This window comes from Canis lupus, chromosome X, assembly GCF_048164855.1.
Source record: "Canis lupus baileyi chromosome X, mCanLup2.hap1, whole genome shotgun sequence".
NCBI lineage: Eukaryota > Metazoa > Chordata > Mammalia > Carnivora > Canidae > Canis > Canis lupus.
This window is the reverse complement of record NC_132876.1, coordinates 39279255-39301138: the sequence shown is the minus strand read 5'-3', so window position 1 is coordinate 39301138 and position 21884 is coordinate 39279255. Positions and strand designations below refer to the sequence as shown.

The 21884-nt window shown below is 39.2% G+C and overlaps 1 protein-coding gene and 1 pseudogene across 1 annotated transcript in view; both read left to right on the top strand.

Annotated features, from left to right (window-relative positions):
- Positions 1-21884, top strand: part of ALG13 (ALG13 UDP-N-acetylglucosaminyltransferase subunit) — a 72592-nt gene that overhangs the window by 30881 nt on the left and 19827 nt on the right. Inside the window, 13 exon segments of the mRNA XM_072816454.1 lie at positions 504-579; positions 1535-1643; positions 2854-2918; positions 3475-3575; positions 4778-4905; positions 5264-5510; positions 6116-6229; positions 6419-6575; positions 6925-7045; positions 9210-9242; positions 9345-9400; positions 12992-13063; positions 14265-14430. Coding sequence (XP_072672555.1) covers positions 504-579; positions 1535-1643; positions 2854-2918; positions 3475-3575; positions 4778-4905; positions 5264-5510; positions 6116-6229; positions 6419-6575; positions 6925-7045; positions 9210-9242; positions 9345-9400; positions 12992-13063; positions 14265-14430 — 1445 coding nt within the window.
- On the top strand, positions 16823-20126 carry LOC140627801 (uncharacterized; annotated as a pseudogene).

Here is a 21884-nt window from a genome sequence, read left to right as displayed (position 1 = left end):
AATAGTTCTTGGCAGCATTTAGTTCCTTGAAGCTGTAGGAGTGAGAAATTTGTGGGGTTTTTTTCCTGGCTGTCAGCCAGAGGTAACCCTCAGCTCCTTGCCACGTGGGCTTGGTGAACATGATTGCTTGCTTCCTTATAGTCAGCAAGAGAGGCCAGCAATACAGGCCCTACATTCTTATGTACTACAATAACATGTCCTATCTATCGATGGGTTAGAAACAAACTTGAGATAGGGGAGTCATACATGGATGTGAACACCAGGAAGCAAGGATCATAGGGACCATCTTAAGAGATGGAGGTGTGAAATATAGGAAATCATCTTCTAAGTATATTGTAGTATATACTTATACAAAGGAAGCATAAATGTAAATGTTGGGGTAAAAAGTATTGGTCTCATTTTTAGACCTGAGCTACTTTACCACTAGGTGGTGGTATAGTCATTAGACTTAAAACAGCTACTGCATATATATAAAGTTCTTTGTTCTAAATATTTTCAATTAGGACTGAAGAGTTGGGTGCCTGCTGCAATGTTGAAAATACACCAGAGGGGTACAGTCAAGGAACAGAAGAAGCAAAGGTTTGAAATTTTCTAGGGCAAAGAATTTTCATAATTCTGGCTTGCAGCATCAGAACTTAAATGAGTTAAGATCATGTGGTCCATTCTAGTTATATGGGGTGAGGGAGGAGTTCATGTTTTACTTTCCTTAATCTGAAAATGTCCAAGGGGTGTTTAATGTCTGAATTTTTGTTTTTAATGGAATTATATAGATTGTTTCCAAGCAACACTTGAGAATTTTCAGAAGCTGTTTTTCAAGTTAAAATAATGTTACAAATCCAATAGATATTTCCTTTAATCACTCTTCTGATGCTGAGGGTTTTTTTTTGTCATTAAAAAATATATAGGTAGTAATTCTGTTTAGAGAAATGGGAGAAATTTTACCATTTTTATAGGCCTAAAATCAAGCAGACCTTTAGTTTGAGGCTAGCTACATAAGGCAAATACTGTTAAAATAATCTTTGTGTATGCCCCAAGTGCTGATATTTTGGGAACAGTAGCAGTATTGGATATGGTGAAATTCTAGGAAAGGGGAAGAAAAAGGTAATTTCTTTGGAAGTTGTAACAGATTTTGACAAATGAAATAGAATTTTCAGATTTTTTCAGTTGATTTTAGGGTACAGACACACTACACCTCTGTGTATATATCAAGATGAGATTTATTGAATAGCCTGACTGAATCTTTAATCTTTGTGTGTGTTGCATTGATTTATAGGAGATGAATCCTGAGTTGTTGGCTGCTTTAGGCAGTATTTCCCTCTGCCATCCAAAACCTGGTAGATTATTTGCATGTTGCTGCTTTAATCTCCTGATTTTTAAAATACACAATAAAACTTATTATGGCATTTATTTCTTTTTTAGCAAGAAAAGGGAGGCATATGTATATAGTTTAAAAAGACAGGAAGAACTTTTAATTCTTCTTTCTTCCCCTGAAGCTAAGGATGGTGAATTTGTAGCATGATTATTTTTGTTTTAGTCTCCAGAAAGTCCATCAAAGATGCTCTTCCCCTATAAGGTGCTAAAAGCCCTGGATCCAGAAATCTATCGTAATGTAGAATTTGATGTTTGGCTGGACAGCAGGAAAGGTAATGATACAACAGCATACTTTTGAATTCTGACAGATCAGGGAAAAAATATTGCAAATTGTTTCTGATTATGTGTTTTTAATGTATTGTTATAAAAAAATAGCCTGGTATCTTTTAGCTTACTAGATACATGATTTTATTTTATATTTTTAAAAGATTTTATCTGAAAGAGGGGGAGAGCATAAGCATGGGGAGGGGCAGAGGGAGAAGGAGAAGCAGGCTCCTTGCTGAGCAGGGAAGGCAGATAGACGCTTAACTGAGCCACCCAGGTGCTATGTACATCCTCATGATTTTAAATCCAAAGAAGAAACAAATATGTTTAGAAGTGGAAAGGGATCTTTTAGGATCTGATGTTTATCCAATACTTTTGGTTTTGCAAAGACTATGTGGAGATAAACTTCTGATAATTTTAAGAGTACCTAAAACTTGTAACTGCAAATAAGCCTGTCTTAAATTTAAAATGTTAAGACTACCCTCACTGATAAATGAATAGGTCAGATGTTCACAAACTATGGCCTATAGACCAAATCCATTCTGCTGGCTGTTTCTGTATGGTCCTGTGAGCTAAGAATGGTATTTATATTTTTAATGCTTCCTATTTGTCATCTTGGACCTTGGTGAAATTAGGTATAGTTAATAACCCAACAGTCTAGAATGAGGTTAAGCTCCTGTGGAACACAGTAAGTTGTTAAAAATAACAGTTGATTTGAAGAAGCTGTGTAAGTTTTTTTTTCTTTTAATTGAGGCGTGTTACTTCAAATTGTTATCTTACTGGTGTTTGACCAACTAAGATTATAACCTCCTGATTCCCACCTATCTGTGTTCTGTAGCACAAAACTGTTTTGGCAGGTCTCCTTAAATTGACCAGAGAAAGAACCGTATCAAGAGTAATATCAGAAAGGGAGACAGAACGTAAAGACTGCTAACTCTGGGAAACGAACTAGGGGTGGTAGAAGGGGAGGAGGGCGGGGGGTGGGAGTGAATGGGTGATGGCACTGGGGGTTATTCTATATGTTAGTAAATTGAACACCAATAAAAAATAAATTAAAAAAAAAGAGTAATAGAATGACCCTTTATGATCCTGTCTGCCCCTGATTTTACCTTAAGAGTGTCATTGTCAAAAACACTGGTAAAAGTAAATTAGAAAATTAAATGATGTAAAATGGGAAAGGGAGCAGTTTGAGCTTGAATCTTCATTTTCTTTTAATAGAACTTCAAAAATCTGATTACATGGAGTATGCTGGGAGACAGTACTATTTGGGAGACAAGTGTCAGGTTAGTTCATCTTTTAAAAACTCAGTAATTTGTTTTCCCAAGGTTGTGGTTTTAGTCACAGGTTCAACAGAGCTCATTTACAAAATGCTCATTTACAAAACAGAGCTATTTAAAAATATTTTATTTACCTATTCATGAGAAACGGAGAGAGAGAGAGAGAGAGAGGCGCGCAGAGACAAAGGCAGAGGGAGAAGCAGGCTCCATGCAGGGAGCCTGATGTGGGACTCGATCCTGGGACTCCAGGATCACGTCCTGGGTTGAAGGCAGGCGCTAAACCACTGAGCCACCCGGGGATCCCGAAAATTTTTTTTAATGTTTGCGTTAAATTTTAATTACAAACTTTTGTGAGAAGATATAAGGATCTTTCAAAAAGATGTAAGGATCTTTCAGCATGTGCCACCTCTATTAAATGAGACTGGATGGCAACTTTAATAAGTTGACACTGAACTCCATTTGGAGAGAAATTGTATTTTTAGTTTTAGTTTTTTGGCAGAAGACCTATCTGTCAATAGATTTGAGATTAGATGTATTTTTACTGTCTCCTATCTCCTTTCAGGTTCGCTTGGAATCAGGTGGAAGATACTATAATGCTCATATTCAGGAAGTTGGAAATGAGAACAATTCAGTAACAGTCTTCATTGAAGAATTGGCAGAAAAGTAAGAATATAATTGTTTGTTAATTACTAAAATATTTGGCTCCTGATGCCTTTTTGTAATACTAAATTGAGAATTACCAGGATGCTAGTAAAAGATCCAAAGTTCCATCTGGTACCAGCTTAAGATGATTTAAAATTGTTAAAAGCACATGCTGAAGTATGAAATATTATTACCACTATATGAAAAGTTTCCAGATCCCTAGTCCGCAGCCAACTTACTAGGCATATTACATACAATAGAATTCTGGTATAAAACTGTTCTATTGGAAAGCTGATTTACCAATTGAACTTCTGCCTATACCACGATAAGCTAGCTCAGTCATTCTCAAACTTTAAAATGTCCCAGAATTACATAGCTTGTTAAAACAGCTCCATCCCCAGAGTTTCTGACTTCAGTAGGTCTGTGGTAGGGCCTAAGAATTTGAACTTCTGACAAGTTTCCAGGTGATACTGATGCTGTTGGTCCACTTACAGAACCATTAAACTTAGTTATGCTGCCCTTACAACCAAAAAAATCTCGGTAGCTTAAAACAATGAAGTTCATTTCTTGCTTATTTAGCAATCCATAGTGCATCAGCAAAGGGGACGCAGGCCAGCAGAGGCTTTATCTAGATACAGTCTTCCATGATCACAGGGTAAAAATGAACATGACCAACCATGTGCTGGTTCTTAAAGTGTCTGCTCACATTTTATTAGTCAAAGTGGGTTACACAGCTGAGGCTGAAGCCAGTGGAGTGGGAAAATACAATCTCCTTCCAAGGAAAGGCAACGATAGTTGTGTTTTTTTTTTTTAAGATTTTATTTATTCATGAGTGAGACGAGAGGCAGAGACATAGGTAGAGGGAGAAGCAGGCTCTTCTCAGGGAGCTTGATGTGGGACTAGATCCCTGGATCAAGGTGATGCTCTGAGCTGAAGGCAGACGCTCAACTGCTGAGTCACCAAGGCATCCCTAACATATTTGAAGACTAGTCTCTGACAGTCTTTTACTCTGGATCATAATATGTGCTACAAATAGCTGTGAAATTATATAAACTACTCTTAGGTTTTTCTAACCTTCAAAGAAAACCCCAGTAGGGTAGCTAGTGTCAACAAGTTTAAGTAGAATATACTTGAAAATGAAGTGGGATGGGTGAAGGTATATATATCCAGTGAGAATTAAGTCTGTTTTGCAGTGGCTTAATGGTGGTATCTTTAACTTTAAGGCATGTGGTTCCACTGGCTAACTTAAAACCAGTTACCCAAGTCACACCTGTTCCTGCCTGGAATGCTATGCCCAGTCGGAAAGGAAGAGGTTACCAGAAAATTTCTGGGGGCTATGTCCCAGAAATGGGTTTGTATGCTGAAGTTTTTTATTATTTCCCCCTTCTTGTACTTACATCTTATCTTTAAATAAAAGACAACATAGATAAGCCTTGTTCTCAGTTTCTCAACTTTGGTGTGTTACTGACATTTTAGGATGCATGGCAGCTTTGTCGTGGGCAGCTGTCTTGTGCATAATGTGCATTATAGGTTGCTTAGCATCTCTGGCCCCTATCCACTAGATGCCAGTAGCATCCTTTTCCCACAGTTGCAATAATAACCACAAATGTCTCCATACATTACCAAATGGTTCTAGGCATTTGGGGGAGGGGAGGACTGGATCTTTTGCTTTGGTTATGAAACTTATTTGATACTTCTTTGCCTGAAAGCGATGTCAGAGATGGACATGAAACAACGGAAGAAGATGTTCAAAAAAGTTAGAGGAAAAGAGGTTTTTATGACTATGGCTTACAGCAGGGGAGATGCCCTCCTCCCGCCCAGGCTTCAACACAGTATGCATTACGGACATGACCCTCCAATGCACTATCCACAGACAGCCGGCAGTATTATGTCTAATGAGCATTTTCATCCTCAACATTCATCTCAGAGACAAGGTCGGGGATATGGGATGCCCAGGTAAGGCTTAACTGACTTGCAAGATAATGTACATTTCTGTTGAAATATGGTTAATAATTCCTGGACAGAATTACAGTAGAATTTAGAAATACCCTTTTTTAAAAGATTTTATTTATTTATTCATGAGAGATAGCGAGAGAGAGGCAGAGACACAGGCAAAGGGGCTCCCCACAAGGAGCCCGATGTGGGACTTGTTCCCAGACCCCAGGATCACGCCCTGAGTGGAAGGCAGATGCTCAACCACTGAGCCACCCAGTGTCCCAGAATTTAGAAATGTTTTAACAGTTTAGCTCCCTTTTGTGATGTCTGCATAGAGGATGGGACTGATGTATACTTAAATTTTTGTCAAATGAATTTTTTTTTGTCAAATGAATTTATTGGGAGAATTGTATTCCCACTATTTAAGGATATATGGAATGGTTGAAGACATGTGGGGCCATCAAGCACTGTATCCATTAATAATGGATAGGCCTAATGCCAGGAGTGAGGAGATCACAGCTCTATTAGGAGATTTTTAGAAAGATGTGTTAATTCTATTTAAGCGTAAAGATTGACAACTCAAGTACTATGAATAGAGTTGTTTTCTCCTTTCTCTTCATTTTTAGGGATTCATCTCGCTTTATAAACAGGCATAACATGGAGGGCCCTAAAGTTGGTTTTTACCCTGGCCCAGGTAAAAGGTGTTGCCAGAGCTATGATAACTTCTCCTATAGATCTCGGTAAGTGAATTTTAAATGTTGAAAATCACAAAATGGGTAAGTTTGGCTTCCTTGCTGAGCAACAAATGTGGATTAACTTTTTAAAAATGTCAACATTGAGAAGTGTGAACTGTTATTTAGAAATTAGAAACAAGTTACCACCTTATGTAATCATTTTCCCTCTTTTCTCTGAACTACTTAATACTCAAGTTCGTTTAGACGTAGTCACCGCCAGATGCACTGTATGAATAAGGAGTGCCAGTATAGCTTTTCCCCAGAGAGTGGACCAATGCCCAGGGGCTTGGAAGAAACCATTACCTTTTATGAAGTTGAAGAAGGGGATGAGACTGCTTATCCAACTTTATCTGTAAGTAGGTCGAAGCTTTATTCAAAAAGCTGTTTACTTTCTCTTTTCTTTTAAGTAAAGGCAATGTGGATAAATTTTTAGCTTTTTGACAAACCACCAAATAAAGCACTTCCGAAAAACATGAGTTTTTATCTTAGAGCTTTTAAAGATGGGAGAGGAGAACTTTTTTTCAGATATTTTTAGAGAGAAAGGGTAGAGGTGGACCAATAATCTTGGCTACATAATATGGGAAAATATTTTCTGTTTTCTTGATAATTTTCTCATGTTTTTTTATTCTAAGTTACATTAAAATACTTGGAGCTGTTTTTTTCCTGAACAGCATGTGTATATGTGTGTGTCTTTGGTACAGAATCACAGAGGGCGCCCTACAGTGGTTCCTGCTGCTTCAAGATACTGTGTTTCAAGACGAGGACATAGCTCAGGCAAACAGACTTTGAATTCAGAGGAGGGCAGTGGCCAGAGTGACCATGGTGAGTCAGTTACAGTTAAATGTATCTTTGAAAGGTGATTCTTATGGCACATCAGGCCCACTGTTCTGGTAACTTGTTTTGAATGAGTTATCAGTTCTTGTCTCAGACCTTGCTAGGTGTTTGAAGATGTCTTGGTCTTTCTCAGAAGGACGGACTTCCAGTTCTATAGGCCACCACATTGTCACAACTTATTTTCAACTCTCTGCATAGGTCTTTACTGAGTTTTGATTTGGTGTGATTTCAGTATGGAAAATATCTATTCCTTATTAGTAAGGCACCTCACAAATGGTGAGGACCATTTGTAGAACTACTTTGGGCTTTTCTGTAACTAGTTGCTATTTTATGAGATGGCTAGAAAATAATTTCTTTGCCCAAAGAAGTCTACTTAAAATGTTACTATTCATTGTATCCTATTGGTCATCCACTGTACTAAATAACTATAACTTAATACTTAACAGTGATCCTCTAAGGAATATGGTATCCTTGGTTATAAATGAGGAGATTGAGGCTCAAAGGGTAAATGACATGGCCAAAGTCATACCCTTGGTAAGTGGCAGAGATTGAAGTTTTTTTATAATAGCTTTATTTAGATATAATCCACATATGGCATATTTCACCTACTTAAAAAGTATACAGTGATTTTAATACAGTCACAGAGTTGCATGACCATCTCCACAATCAATTTTAGAACATTTTTATGACCCCAAAAGAAATCTTGTACTCGTTAGCAGCCACTTCCCATTTCTCTCCACCAACCCCCACCCCCAGCCCTAGGCAACTACCAGTCTGCATTCTATCTTAATAGATTTGCCAATTCTGGACATTTCATATGAGTGGAGTCATGCAGTATATGCAATATATGATCCTTTGTGATTGTCAGGGATCGATTTTGAATTTGGGTTTGTCTGACACTAAAGACAACATCTGACACTAAGACACATCTGTCTGTATGTTCTTAACAGTTGCTATACTGCCTCTCACCATGAGGTGTGCTTGTTATTTTACCATTTTACTGTAAAATGACGTGAGTTACAGACAATTCTACTGAAACAATTCTGGAGGAATTGGGTGGATTAAGGAGGTATGAGGCAATCTCACTGACTTAACAGTCAAGTTCTTTATTGTGATGTTTTTCTTTCTATATGTGTAGAAGAAAATAGGTATTTCTAGGAATTAGGACAGAACATCTAGCAGAGGAATGATCTGTGAAGACTTTGTCCCCATGCATGTGCATGCATGTGCTTAAGGATGTATATTCTCTGCTCTTTTACTCAGCATGACCCTTTTGTCTTTTCCCTTTAGCTTGGTGGGCACCTTCAGATGTGTATTGCTTACCTGTAGTGGGATATTCAAAGTAACCAAATCTTTGTTCTCACCTTAAATCCTGCTGTCTGGAGTGGTTGCATGTATGTGTTTGATAAGTGATGTGTTTGAGAATCAAATCCAGTTTTGACCTGTGGAGTTTATTTGGTGGAAAACTGTCCAATTGATCATTAACTTTCTCTGTGTTTTAATGGTATAGTAGTCTTAAAGTAAAATCCCTTTAGTACACTGAGCCATCCTCTGAGAACAAACCAATTTTAAATGTATTATTTACTTAAAACAGGCTGAGAAACAGATGGTTCATGATATGCCCTTTTAATGTCCATGTAAGCAAATGATAGGTTATACTCCAATTACTTAATAGACACCATTTACTATATATCAAGCACCATGCTGTGTTCTTTTCCCGCTCTATGATCTGGGTACTTTTATTCCCTGTTTTATAGTGCAGAAATTGAGGCACAAAAAAATAACTCCCCTAAAGTGATGTAAGTTAATCAGGATTCAAATGTAGACAGCCCTAAGTCTAGAGCCAGTGAACTCAGTCACCATACTTTACTGTTTGACTGAAAAAAATTAGATACATCTGGGTTTTCATCTCTGCCTGAACTCTTAAGAACTAAGGGAATTTTCAGAGGAGAAATTTGTCCTGTTTACAGTCAATATCTGACTTCAGTATCGGTTGACTAGTATCAAAGTTCACATCACTTGTTTCAAGGACCATATAAATTTTAGTTCTGAATATATATCCATAAAACTTAAGAAAAAGCAAGTGCTGGCCATCTGGCTCTGCTGAGCTAAAAAGCCCTACATAAACACTTCTTCTGTCTTTTTTTTGTAGGGAGATATCATGAAGAATATATTTATCCTTCAGGTCAGTGAGATCTAGATATAATCCGACATTCATCATTGTTTATACAATTTTAAGTTCTAAAATAATGCTCATTTTTTACTTTACTTTGGCTATATTCTCTAGAACCAGACTATGAAACTTCAGGTGTTTATAGCACAACTGAATCTACAGCAAACTTGGTAGGTATTTAATAATGGCAAGCACTTATACCTCCTATTGTGTATTGAGGGCACTATTTTAAGAGCAATAGATATAAATGTATTTAAATCAGAACAATCCTATGAGGTAGTTAGGGCCTCATTCCATCATTTTGTAGATGAAGAAATTAAGACCCTGAAATTAATTTATTTAGAGATCTTCTAATGTGTTGATACAAGAGAAAATTCAAACACTGGCAGTGATGATTTTTAAGAGGATTTTAGTATGATTTTTCTATAAGAATGGGCCATAAGTCTCAGTTACTTCATATAACAAAAGTTTGTTTCCTGGTTATGCTTCATGACCAGTGGAGGTCTACAGGAGGGCTCTGCTCAGGGACTGAGGCTGATAGAAGCTCCATTCATGGTTGCAAAGGCAGGAAACAAAAGGTACACTGGTTATAGCTGGTTATTCAGCTTACAGCTTCCATCTGGAGATGAGGACATGTGTCATTTTCATTTTCATTAGCCAGAGTATGTTCCACTGAAGTATCTAACTTCTATGTGACTGAAAGTCAAAAAGTTGGAAGTTATTTTAACAGTGCTAAGGACAGCATGCAACTCAAACTCCCAACCACAGACAAAATACTTTCTTCCACAGGTGGAACTCACGGGAGATAATCCACAAATCTTAGTGTAATTAAACTCAGAGCCCAAAGTTTTGGGGAAATGTGTAGTACTCTGTATATTGGGTCCAGATGTGGCTCTTCTTCATCTGGAGGCCTAAAACCAAAGATACAAAGTTAACCACTATATACCCAACTTAAAATTGTGGAGCAGGGACTGAAAAATGTCAGTAAAAATTCCCATTCAGAAAAGAGGGGGAATGGGAGAAATATAGCTAATGGCCTGTAGCAATTCTGACATCATGGGTAGACATCGTGAGGGCCTTCAACCTAGGCACAGGGACTGTTCCCTGGAGGGGGGGGGGCTCTCTGATTCATTGTTTTCTGGGGCCCTTGGTTGTCTTTGGTCATATTTGAAGTGTAGGCATTGGGGAATAATCCTTCTTGGCAGCTGAGCAGCTTTCTCAGCCTGCTTCTTAGAGAAAATTGGGAGCCCAAGGGTTGTTTTATCTCAGTTGGATGGTTTTAGTTCTGCTCATAGTTTCTTTGGCTGTGTGATTAATTTATTCTGCTTCTCTGTTTGATTCCTGTTAGTTTCATATGTCAATAGCCATACTGACAATTTTTTTTAAATAGACATCCTACTTAGAATTGCTGTAAGTTGTTTTCTTATCCCTATGTGTCTCTCTCTACTTGATTGCAAGTACCTTGAGCCTATTAGGGATGGAGGAGCCATACTTTTGGAGGCTTTTCCATGAGTCATTTTGTCCAATTGCAAGGATTCGATGGGTGTTGCATTCTTAGTTGGACTCTTGCTTTGAAATATCTTAATGCAGTCAGATTTTAACAATTTGATTTTGGTTTCAAAGCCAAGTTTTAACTGATCTTTGTTGTTCAAAGTGTTTATCAATTTTATATTTTACAGTTTGAAGTTCAAACAATTGCATCTTCAACCCTCTAAGTCCCCTGTATTCAAAGACTTACTCCCTGTATTCTCTTCCCTTTCATTCCTTCCTACAGACTACTTTTCTGTACACATCTGTCTTAAAATATGTTGCTAAACTCTGCCAACAGTAATCAAAACACAAAACTAACATTGTTTTCCAAACCTTCCCAAAGAACCACAAGTTCATTATCTCATTTTCAAGTTAGGTTTTTATTACAGTAGCACCCTACTTCTAATAACCAAATTACTGTTTCAGTCAAGTTAAGTTATGCCGCAATAACACCCCCCTTCCCAAATCTTAGCGGCTTAACACAGGACAATTATTTTTGCTCATGTTTTATGTGTAGTGTAGGTTGGTAGCAGGCTTTTGTTCATCATAGTCCCTCGGGGGACCCAGGCTGATGGACATGTGTGCTTTCACAGTCACTTTGCAGGACTGAAGATAGGGTAATTGTACACTGGCTTTTAATATTTTTGCTCATATTGGCCAAATAAATTACGTGGGCACACCTAACTTTAAATGAGGCCAGGAAGAACAACTTTCCATGTAGCCAGGAGAACTGGAATATTTGTAAGAACTTGAATAACAACCCTCTGTTCTCTAACTATGTTTAATCTTAACTTCAGGGCAGCCCGAGTGGCTCAGCGGTTTAGCGCCGCCTTCAGCCCAGGGCGTGATCCTGGAGACCCAGAATTGAGTCCCACGTCAGGCTCCCTGCATGGAGCCTGCTTTTTCCTCTGCCTATGTGTCTGCCCCCCCCCCCCCTCATGAATAAATAAAGTCTTAAAAAAACAATCTTAACTTCATGTACTAAACTTTTGTTTTCTCTGTTTAGGTGATACATCTTAAGAAAGAAGAAAACTATGATATGTGGTTCTCTTCCTTATTACTTCTTCCCTTTCCTTGCCCCTTCTAGAGGAATAGGTTTTCCTCTCACTCTGCCATTACTATTCTCCTATCATATGCTTCTTGTGCCATTTCTTAAAATAGCCACCCCAGTGAGAAAAGCAAGTAAAAATCTCCCCATCAAGGATGACAAGTTTATCCCTTTAATTTCATTTGTCAACATATTCCTTTTTATTCTGAGCTTTATTGTATAGTCCCAGTAGCTTTTAGTCTCTTCAGGATGTGTTCCCCTCCCACACTCCAATCACCAAATCTATAGCAAGTTTCTAAGTAATTTTTTTCACAGCATGCTGTGGGGAAGAGGACCAATGTAGGACTTACAGATGTCCAGGCAGAGCCTTCTAAAAAAGAAACCCCCACAAACATTTATTGCTACTTATTTCTATGCCCAACTCTCAACAAAATCCTTCTGTAGAACTGTTTGGCATTCGCACTAGGCCTTTTGAGTCCAAGCCAAAGTTTGCTTTTTGGAAGGTGCTTTAGCTGTACTTGAACATAGACTTTAGAAATGTGCAATCCATGTTAAGTTGGGTTCATCTTTGTCACAGTATTACGATTCCTCTGTTTTCTGTGATTGCTTCCCTTGATTCCCTCTGTGTTCTTATCATTGTTAAACCAATTTCTGCTCCTAGGTTTTTTGTTTTTGTTTTTTGTTACAATTTGTCATGCATAACTCTGAGCCTTTTAAAATCATTTTCATTTTCACAAATCCTTGAGCCAGAGGGGAGTGGTGTTCGGACTATACTCCATCCTGCTTAGCTAGGATATAGCTGAATAACCAGATACCCACCCTTGTCCTAAGCTACAGTTGTAGATGGAATGTTTTTGATGAGCAGAACTGTTGTTGGTCCTACTGATTTTAAGCTCTTAAGTCAAGAAAGTCCACTAAAAAAGTGTTTAAACTACAATCCTCCATTTTAGTTTCTGCATTGGACTAGAATTGGATATGATCAGGATCACTATAGATAGGAAACAGCACAGTCACCTGAATTATAATGAACATTATCTTAGTTGCTTCCAAATCTGAATACTTAAAGGACAGAGGACTTATCACTTAATTTTAGGAGATGTTGAAACAAAGCAGATCTTTTATTGATGTGTTGTTTGGTTTCTTGATTTACCTTTACTTAACTGTACTTCTGTATTCATTAAAGTCTCTTCAGGACAGAAGACCATGTTCTATGTCTGCTCAGGACACGGTTACCTCATACAACTACCCCCAGAAGGTAATCTTAATTGTGTTATCGAGCAGTCAGATGGGTGGGAAATGACTTTTGTTTTCTTTTGGTTCTCCTTGTCTTTCATTATATTTAAAAGATGTTACTTGTGTTTCTAGCTTAAGTATTATTGTATTTTGTGGTGCCTGGCACAGTAATTAGTAAATTCATTGAACAAATTGATTATCTGCTGTGTTCCAGACACTATTCTATGTGTGGGCGTTAGACTACTTCTAGTCCTGTCTCTTCTGAACCTCTTATATAATCTGTCATTTGCTGAAACTGAAGTGTAAAGAATAGATTCAGAGCTAGCGTCAAAAAGGTAGCTGAAACCATGGGAGTGAATAAGATAATCCTGGGGGAAGGAAGAGATTGAGAAGAACACCTAGAACAGAGCTTGTACATCACCGAATGTTAGCAAATGGGCAGAGAAGGAATAGTCAAGGGGACAGGAAAAGTAGGAGAGTATATGGCTATGGAAGCACCAGGAAGAGCATGTTTCAAGGAGTAGTCAAGTGTCAGTTGCTGCCAAGAGGTGAAGCACCATAAGGACTAGCAAGAGTCTACTAGGATTTGTTGCCATGAAGACCACTGGTGACTTTGAATACAGTTTCTGAGGACCGGAATGGGTAGCAGCCACATAGTAGTAGGTGGTAAGAAAATAGAGACTGCATTGAGAAGTGTCTGTTACTATGTATTGGACATCTTTCTGTGCACAGTGCTGTGTTGGGTGCTGTGGCCTCATCAGAAAAATAAATTGCAGTCCCGTGAAGTTTTACACACACAAAGCATTTTTTCTCTTAAAAAGTATGTGTTAGTGTGGAGAAATGTAAATACATTTAAAAATAAACATTTAAATCTCTGGATAATATGTAGGAAACCCAGAGGTTACCTGTTTGGAAAATGGGGAACTGGGCAGATGGAGGATAAGGGGTTGGAAGGAAACATTTCATTATATGCAATTTTATATTTGATTTTTGAATCCTATTAATGTATTACTTTTTCAGAAAAATAATAAATTAAAATTAAGATCTTAAAGTTAATTGTGGTATTTTAAAAGAAATAACCTATATGTGGTTTACATAAAAATTGATTTCTCTGTGTTCTAGTTATCAAAATACTGTGTCTTGAAACTTAGGATCAAATAAGAGACTAATAATGTTTGAAAAATCACTAAACTTGATTTCTAAACTTTCTTCTACATTTACAGGTGATGGTAAATTCTGCAGCAGTTGCAGCTTCCTGTGCCAATAATATTCCAGCTCCAGTCTTACTTAACTGTGCAGCAGCTAATCAAGCTAGTAGTACCACTTCAGTTTCCTCACAGAATGCTATACAGCCTCTATTTGTATCTCCCCCTATACAAGGCAGACCAGGTAGGTTATTAGTGGTTGCTTACTTTGGGAAGCCTCTTTTCCTATTCATAAACATTCATACAACAGTTCTGGTGATTAGGTGGGATTACTTTAATTTCTAGTATTAAATTTATTTAACCTGCTTAATAAAGTATGTTCTGTATTTGGAGGATCCATGAGATTTGAGAGCCAGAGTCTCAAATTTTTTCTTGCAAATTTGGCTTTTTTTTTTTTTTTGCAAATTTGGCTTTGATATGATTTTGTACCTATTGTTTTGCTACCCTACTGAAAATTTAGAGGATTTTACTAGTTTCTTAAACTTTGAGTTAAGTTTTATTATACAGGAATTAAACTAGAGGTGTTTCACACTTCACAGAATTTTCATTCCTAAAATGTCTGCTGTAAAATACATTTGTATTTAATGAATCATTTCCCCATGAATGTTGTAAGAAAGAATATAGGCACTAGAATTTAAGACATTTAGATTAGAATTTTGGTTTTACAACTCACTACCTATGTAATTTTGGACAAGGTATTGAGCCTTTCTTACCTATGAGCTTGGGGGTACTGGTAGTACCAATTTATGAACTGGTTGTGAAATTCCAGTGAGTTAATATAATTTAGAATTCTGGGAAGGTGGTAGCAATAACAACAGCTATTTAATCTGAGTCTTCAAATAAAAATGGAAATAGCAAAACCAAAACCCATACATAACATTTACAATAAAACGAGGTGACAAGGTATCCCTATGAACCCCAAAACTTAAGCAGGTAGGGGCAAACCAGCAGTCACAAGATCTGTATGCTATCAGGATCTTTGTGGGAGCCAGAACATGGAAGCATTGGGGATGTTGTCTGATGGACCTAAGAACAGAAGGCTCCCCAGAATTGCTAATAAGAATTCACTGGATGGGATCCCTCGGTGGCGCAGCGGTTTGGCGCCTGCCTTTGGCCCAGGGCGCGATCCTGGAGACCCGGGATCGAATCCCACATCAGGCTCCCTGTGCATGGAGCCTGCTTCTCCCTCTGCCTATGTCTCTGCTTCTCTCTCTCTCTCTTGTGACTATCATAAATAAATAAAAAAATTAAAAAAAAAAAGAATTCACTGGAAAGTGGGGCGGCCAGTTTGGAAGGAATAGCTAAGACTGGGAAGTGATTTGACTTCTCCCAGTACTAAGTAATTGCTTTGGGTACATGGTAAAAGGACTTGAAAAACTCTGGAGCAATCTGGCGCCTAAGAACCCTCAAAACTGACCTGCCAGGGCTCCCTTTTAGGATAGTATTCTTCACTGGGAGAAACTGCTAGGAGTGGAATGGGAAGTGATTGGGATAGGGGAAAAGAACATCTCCAGACCAAAGCTGAGAACAGAGCCATGGAATCCTAGAAAGCAGTCATGTTTTTGAACATGACAGAAAAACAAAACTACTCTGTATCCACTTCGTTCTGAAGTTCATGAATAATAATTTCACATAGTAAAGAAAAAGCATCAAGGTGAAATCCTATACAAAGATGTTTAAAGAACAAAAAAAATAATATCCTTATAGACAGTAAAAGTATGTTGGAAATACGTCCACCAAACTAAACCAACTAAACAGCTATTTCAGAATGAGCTAAAGATATAAATAATGTAATAAAACATTAAAGAATAACTGGAATTAAACTAAAATCTTAAGAATAGCATCAGAATTAGAAAAACTCAAATGAAGTGACAACTCTGGAAAGCATTAAAAATGGCAGTCATTTCAGTAATGAAGACTAAATGATAAAGAACATGATCAAGTATATACAACAGATAAGCCTTAAAAATGTAAGAAGGGGGTGGTATCTAGAATGAAGAAAAGGAAGATAAAGATTCAAAAGTGACTTAAAGTTGGGCAAAGGAGATCAAACAGTGATAGAAATCTCTGAAGAAGAAAACCAAAGTAAGAGAAAAGAACAGATACTGAAAACTAAAATTCAGAAAACTTTACCTGAAATTAAAAACTTTATAGAATGAAACAATACTCTGCACACCTGAAAATACCAACCCAGAACAGCCAACACCAAGCCAATTGTAGTAAAATAACTGGATGTTAAAGTCTTTTGATTATCCAGATAAAAGAGCCTATGGAATATAAAGGAAATAAAATGATAATCATCAAACTTTGACAGTATTGCTTCATACTAGAAGAAAATGGAGTAACATTTAAAATAAGGAATGTGTAAACCAAACATTTTATATCCAACCAAAACTGATTTTCAAGCCTAAAAAGGTAGTAGTATTTCAGAGAATATCATTTGCATGAACCCTTCCTGAAGATTCTACTAAAGCTATGATGTCAAGCAAGGTAATCACTAGCCACATGTGAAAACTTGTTTTAATTAAGTACAATGAAATAAAATCCTCACACTCACTTGCACAAACCACAGCCAAATGCTCAAAGCCACATGTGGCCAGTGGCTAGTGTATCGGACAGCACAGATGAAGAAGATTTCTATTATCATGGAAAGTTGTATTAGATGAACTTCAATGTACCAGAGAATTAGTTGACTTTTAGACTACCAAAACAATTAAAGAAATCAACACCTAAGATCTAATGGTAAGTATTAAATGTATAATGACCTAAAGAATTAAGAAAATGAGGCCGAGCTGTGGCCAGTGGTGCTGACATCGGCGGCTGGGCTGGTGACCTCATCGCACTGACGGAGGCTGGGCCAGGGGCGGGGAGATGCCCCCCACTGCCTGCCCTCTGTTGTGTGCGCCTCCACGTCACAGCCGGCCTCATCTCCCTGGAGACAGTGAAAGGCAAGATTCAGGCCCTGCAGCAGCAGGCGGACAAGGCAGGGCCGAGCTGCACACCAATTGCAAGCGGTGCAAGGAAGCTGAAGCCGATGTGGCAGCTCTCAGTTGATGCATCCAGCTTGTGGAGGAGGAGCTGGACAGGGCTCAGGAGTGACTAGCCACAGAAGCTGGAAGAGGCAGAAAAGGCTGCGTATGAGAGCAAGAGAGGAATGAAGGTGATAGAAAACTGGGCCATGAAAAAAAAAAAAAACGGGCCATGAAAGATGAGAAGATGGAGATTCAGGAAATGCAGCTCAAAGAGGCCAAGCACATCGCTGAGGAGGCCGACCGAAAGTAGGAGGTGGTGGCTTATAAATTGGTCATCCTGGAGGACTAGCTGGAGAGGGTGGAGGAGCATGCTGAGGTGTCTGAACTAAAATGTAGTAACCTAGAAGAAGAACTCAAGAATGTCACTGACAATCTGAAGTCACTCGATGCTGCGTCTGAAGTTTCTGAAAAGGACGATAAATAAGAAGAAATCAAACTTTTGTCTGACAAACTGAAAGAGGCCGAGACCTGTGCTGAATTTGCAGAGAGAATGGTTGCAAAACTGGAAAAGACCATTGGTGACCTGGAAGAAAAGCTTGCCCAGGCCAAGGAAGAGAATATGGGCTTACATCAGACACTAAACGAACTTAACTGTATATAACCAAAACAGAAGAGTCTTGTTCCGACAGAAACTCCAGAGCTCCGTGTCTTTCTCTTCTCTTGTAAGAAGTTTCTTTTGCTAATGAATCTTTGCTTTGCTGGAAATGTCAAGCAAATTACAAATACATGACCAAATATTTTGTATCAGAGAAGCTTTGAGCACCAGTTAAATCTAATTCCTTCCGTTTTTCAAATGGCACCAGCTTTTTCAGCTCTATTTTTATCCTTAAGTTGCATTTATTCATAAGATAGGCAGGGTATTTCATATTGAGCATAACTCTTTTAAGACTGAGGGCATTTGGTTCCTGGGAGAATAGACAACCCTACACTTTCAAAAACAACTCCAGTATCTAGTCATGGGTCAACTTAAAAGGCCAAGGAATATATAACCTTCTGGGCCACTGTTGGTCACATGACAGGTAGCCAGGGACCATCACATTATAATATGAGTAGGGATTTTCCATCCAGAGCAAATAAAGAAAACAAAACAAAACAAAGCCGGGGGAGGGGGGCTGGCTTTGTGGGAAGTCATAAACCATAGAAAGATTAACTTAATCATCTTGGCCCTTTCCCACACTCCACAATACAGAACAAACATCCTCTGAGTAGTCAGCATGACAATACTTAGGAAATAATCATAATAATTACCCAAATATTTACTAGATAGATCCTTGATGTTATGCTCTTCTACATGTTCCTTTCATTCTAAAGTTGGTCTCTGAGGAGCAGATAGCTTATTCCTTTTTTTTAAGATTTTATTTATTTATTCATGAGAGACACATGGGGTTGGGGGTGGCAGAGACATAGGCAGAGGGAGAAGCAAGCTCCATGCAGGGAGCCCAATGGGGGACTCGATCCTGGGACTCCAGGATTATGCCCTGGGCCAAAGGCAGGTGCTCAACCACTGATCCACCCAGGGATTCCGATAGCTTATTCCAATAATGACCCATGCTTGTCTGTTCTGATCTGAGACCATCTACTCAGCAGGAATAAGTGTGGTAGAATCCAGTCTTATTTAGAGAAGTTCTATCCAGAAGACCACTAGCCATCAGTAACTGAGTAGTTCTTAACAAATAGTGGGCGGAAGGGGCCTCTCTGACAGCAAAGTAGAGATAAAGTAATTGGCCTAGTTTCATTTATTTTATAATTCAGGGAATGGCAAACTGAGGATTTACTTATGTAGGACTTTAATTCCTTCTTTAGGACCAAGTTAATAAAAGACCAAGAAACTCCTGATTAAACTGGATATGGAGTATTTTGTAGGCAGGGCTGCACATTTTGGCTTAGTTGTAATTTCTGCTTTCTTGTTTAACATCTCAGCTGAAATATTCCACATTCCCCAGCAGTGTGGGGGCCAACTCAAGTTTACAATTCTGACAAAATTATCCTGCTTCTAGCTTATCCAAATATTCTGCCCCTCACTCCTATTTATTAAGCATCACACTACCCAGAAGGTACACTAGCAAATTGTGCAATTGAATAAAACCCACACTTTTCATTTAGATTCTTAGAAACTGTATCATATGTAATAGTGTACTTCTACATTTTGGTCAAATTTTTACATAAACTGTAAAAAAAAAAAATAAGACAATGAGGCCTAACAGGTGGAGACTATACTATGTAATGGCAATATCCTTATGTTTGGACAATGTAGATATTGTATAACTATTTTTAAAAATAGAGTTGAGAGACCATGTGCCAAGCATTTTTAATCCTCTTAATAATCATATGAGGTTCTTGTAACTAGATAATCAGATTGTTATTCTGTTATTCTGAGACTGTGATGTTGGTTAAAACAAACGAGTGAGTGTATGATATTCTAATTACCTTGTGCCCTTGCAAACCAGGAGCCTCAGTATGGAAGAAAGGTAATATGAATATAATAAGGCTAAAGAAAACATTTATGGTCTCAAATTTGAATTGGAAGTATCAATATAAATTCAGGTATTTTGGAGGAGGGGCAAGATGGCGGAAGAGTAGGGTCCCCAAATCACCTGTCCGCACCAAATTACCTAGATAACCTTCAAATCATCCTGAAAATCTACGAATTCGGCTTGAGATTTAAAGAGAGAACAGCTGAAACGCTACAGTGAGAAGAGTTCGTGCTTCTATCAAGGTAGGAAGACTGGGGAAAAAGAAATAAACAAAAGGCCTCCAAGGAGGAGGGGCCCTGTGAGGAGCCGGGCTAAGGCCGGGGCGAGCGCCCCCAGACAGGAGAACCCCATCCCGGAGAAGCAGGAGCTGCACCAATCTTCCCAGGTGGAAAGGCACCTGCAGGGAGTTAGAGCAAGACCCAGGAGGGCGGGGATGCCCTTAGGCTCCCGGGGACACTAACAGACACCTGCGGCCGGCACAGGAGAGTGTGCCGAGCTCCCTAAGAGCTGCAGCGCGCACACGGCGGGACCCGGGAACAGCTCGGAGGGGCTCTGGCAGCGGCTCCGCTGAGGGGACTGCGCAGCTCCGGGAGCAGCTCAGCAGCGGCGGCTCCGGCAGAGGAAGAGGCTCCGTGCAGAGGGGGCTGTGCGGCTCAGGAGCAGCTCTTGGAGGGGCTCGGGTGGCGGCTCTGCAGAGAGGCGGCTGCACGGCCAGGAGCGCGAATTCAACAGCACAGACCGGGAGCACAGGGCGCCGGACACAGCCCAGGATCCAGCCTCCCCCCAGGACAGGCAGAGGCCAGGAGGGCCCAGGACAGCAAGGACGCTAAGGCCTGAGCCGAGCAGATCAACGGCCCCGCCCTAGCAGCCTCCAGGCCCTGCAGACGGAGTAGTTCCTGCGGGAGCTGAATCCAGGTTTCCAGAGCTGCCGTGGCCACTGGGGTTGTTCCTTCTGCGGCCTCACGGGGAAACAACCCCCACTGAGCCCTGCACCAGGCAGGGGGCAGAGCAGCTCCCCTAAGTGCTAACACCTGAAAATCAGCACAACAGGCCCCTCCCCCAGAAGACCAGCTAGATGGACAAGTTCCAGGGGAAGTCAAGGGACTTAAAGTATACAGAATCAGAAGATACTCCCCCGTGTTTTTTTTTTCTTTTTGATTTCTGATTGCTTCCCCCCCACCCTTTTTTTTCACCTTTCTTTTTCTCTTTTTCTTCTTTTTTCCTTTTTTTCTTCCTTTTCTCTTTTTCATTTTTCTCTTTTCCTTCCTTCTCTCTCTCTCTTTTTCTCCTTTTCCCAATACAACTTGTTTTTGGCCACTCTGCACTGAGCAAAATCACTAGAAGGAAAACCTCACCTCAAAAGAAAGAATCAGAAACAGTCCTCTCTCCCACAGAGTTACAAAATCTGGATTACAATTCAATGTCAGAAAACCAATTCATAAGCACTATTACACAGCTACTGGTGGCTCTAGAAAAAAGCATAAAGGACTCAAGAGACTTCATGACTGCAGAATTTAGATCCAATCAGGCAGAAATTAAAAATCAATTGAGATGCAATCCAAACTAGAAGTCCTAAGGACGAGGGTTAGCAAGGTGGAAGAACGAGTGAGTGACATAGAAGACAAGTTGATGGCAAAGAGGGAAACTGAGGAAAAAAGAGACAAACAATTAAAAGACCATGAAGATAGATTAAGGGAAATAAACGACGGCCTGAGGAAGAAAAACCTACGTTTAATTGGTGTTTCCGAGGGCGCCGAAAGGGACAGAGGGCCAGAATATGTATTTGAACAAATCCTAGCTGAAAACTTTCCTAATCTGGGAAGGGAAACAGACATTCAGATCCGGGAAATAGATACGCCCCTAAAATCAATAAAAACCGTTCAACACCTCGACATTTAATAGTGAAGCTTGCAAATTCCAAAGATAAAGAGAAGATCCTTAAAGCAGCAAGAGACAAGAAATCCCTGACTTTTATGGGGAGGAATATTAGGGTAATAGCAGACCTCTCCACAGAGACCTGGCAGGCCAGAAAGGGCTGGCAGGATATATTATTTACGGTCCTAAATGAGAAGAACATGCAACCAAGTATACTTTATAGAGCAAGGCTCTCATTCAAAATGGAAGGAGAGATA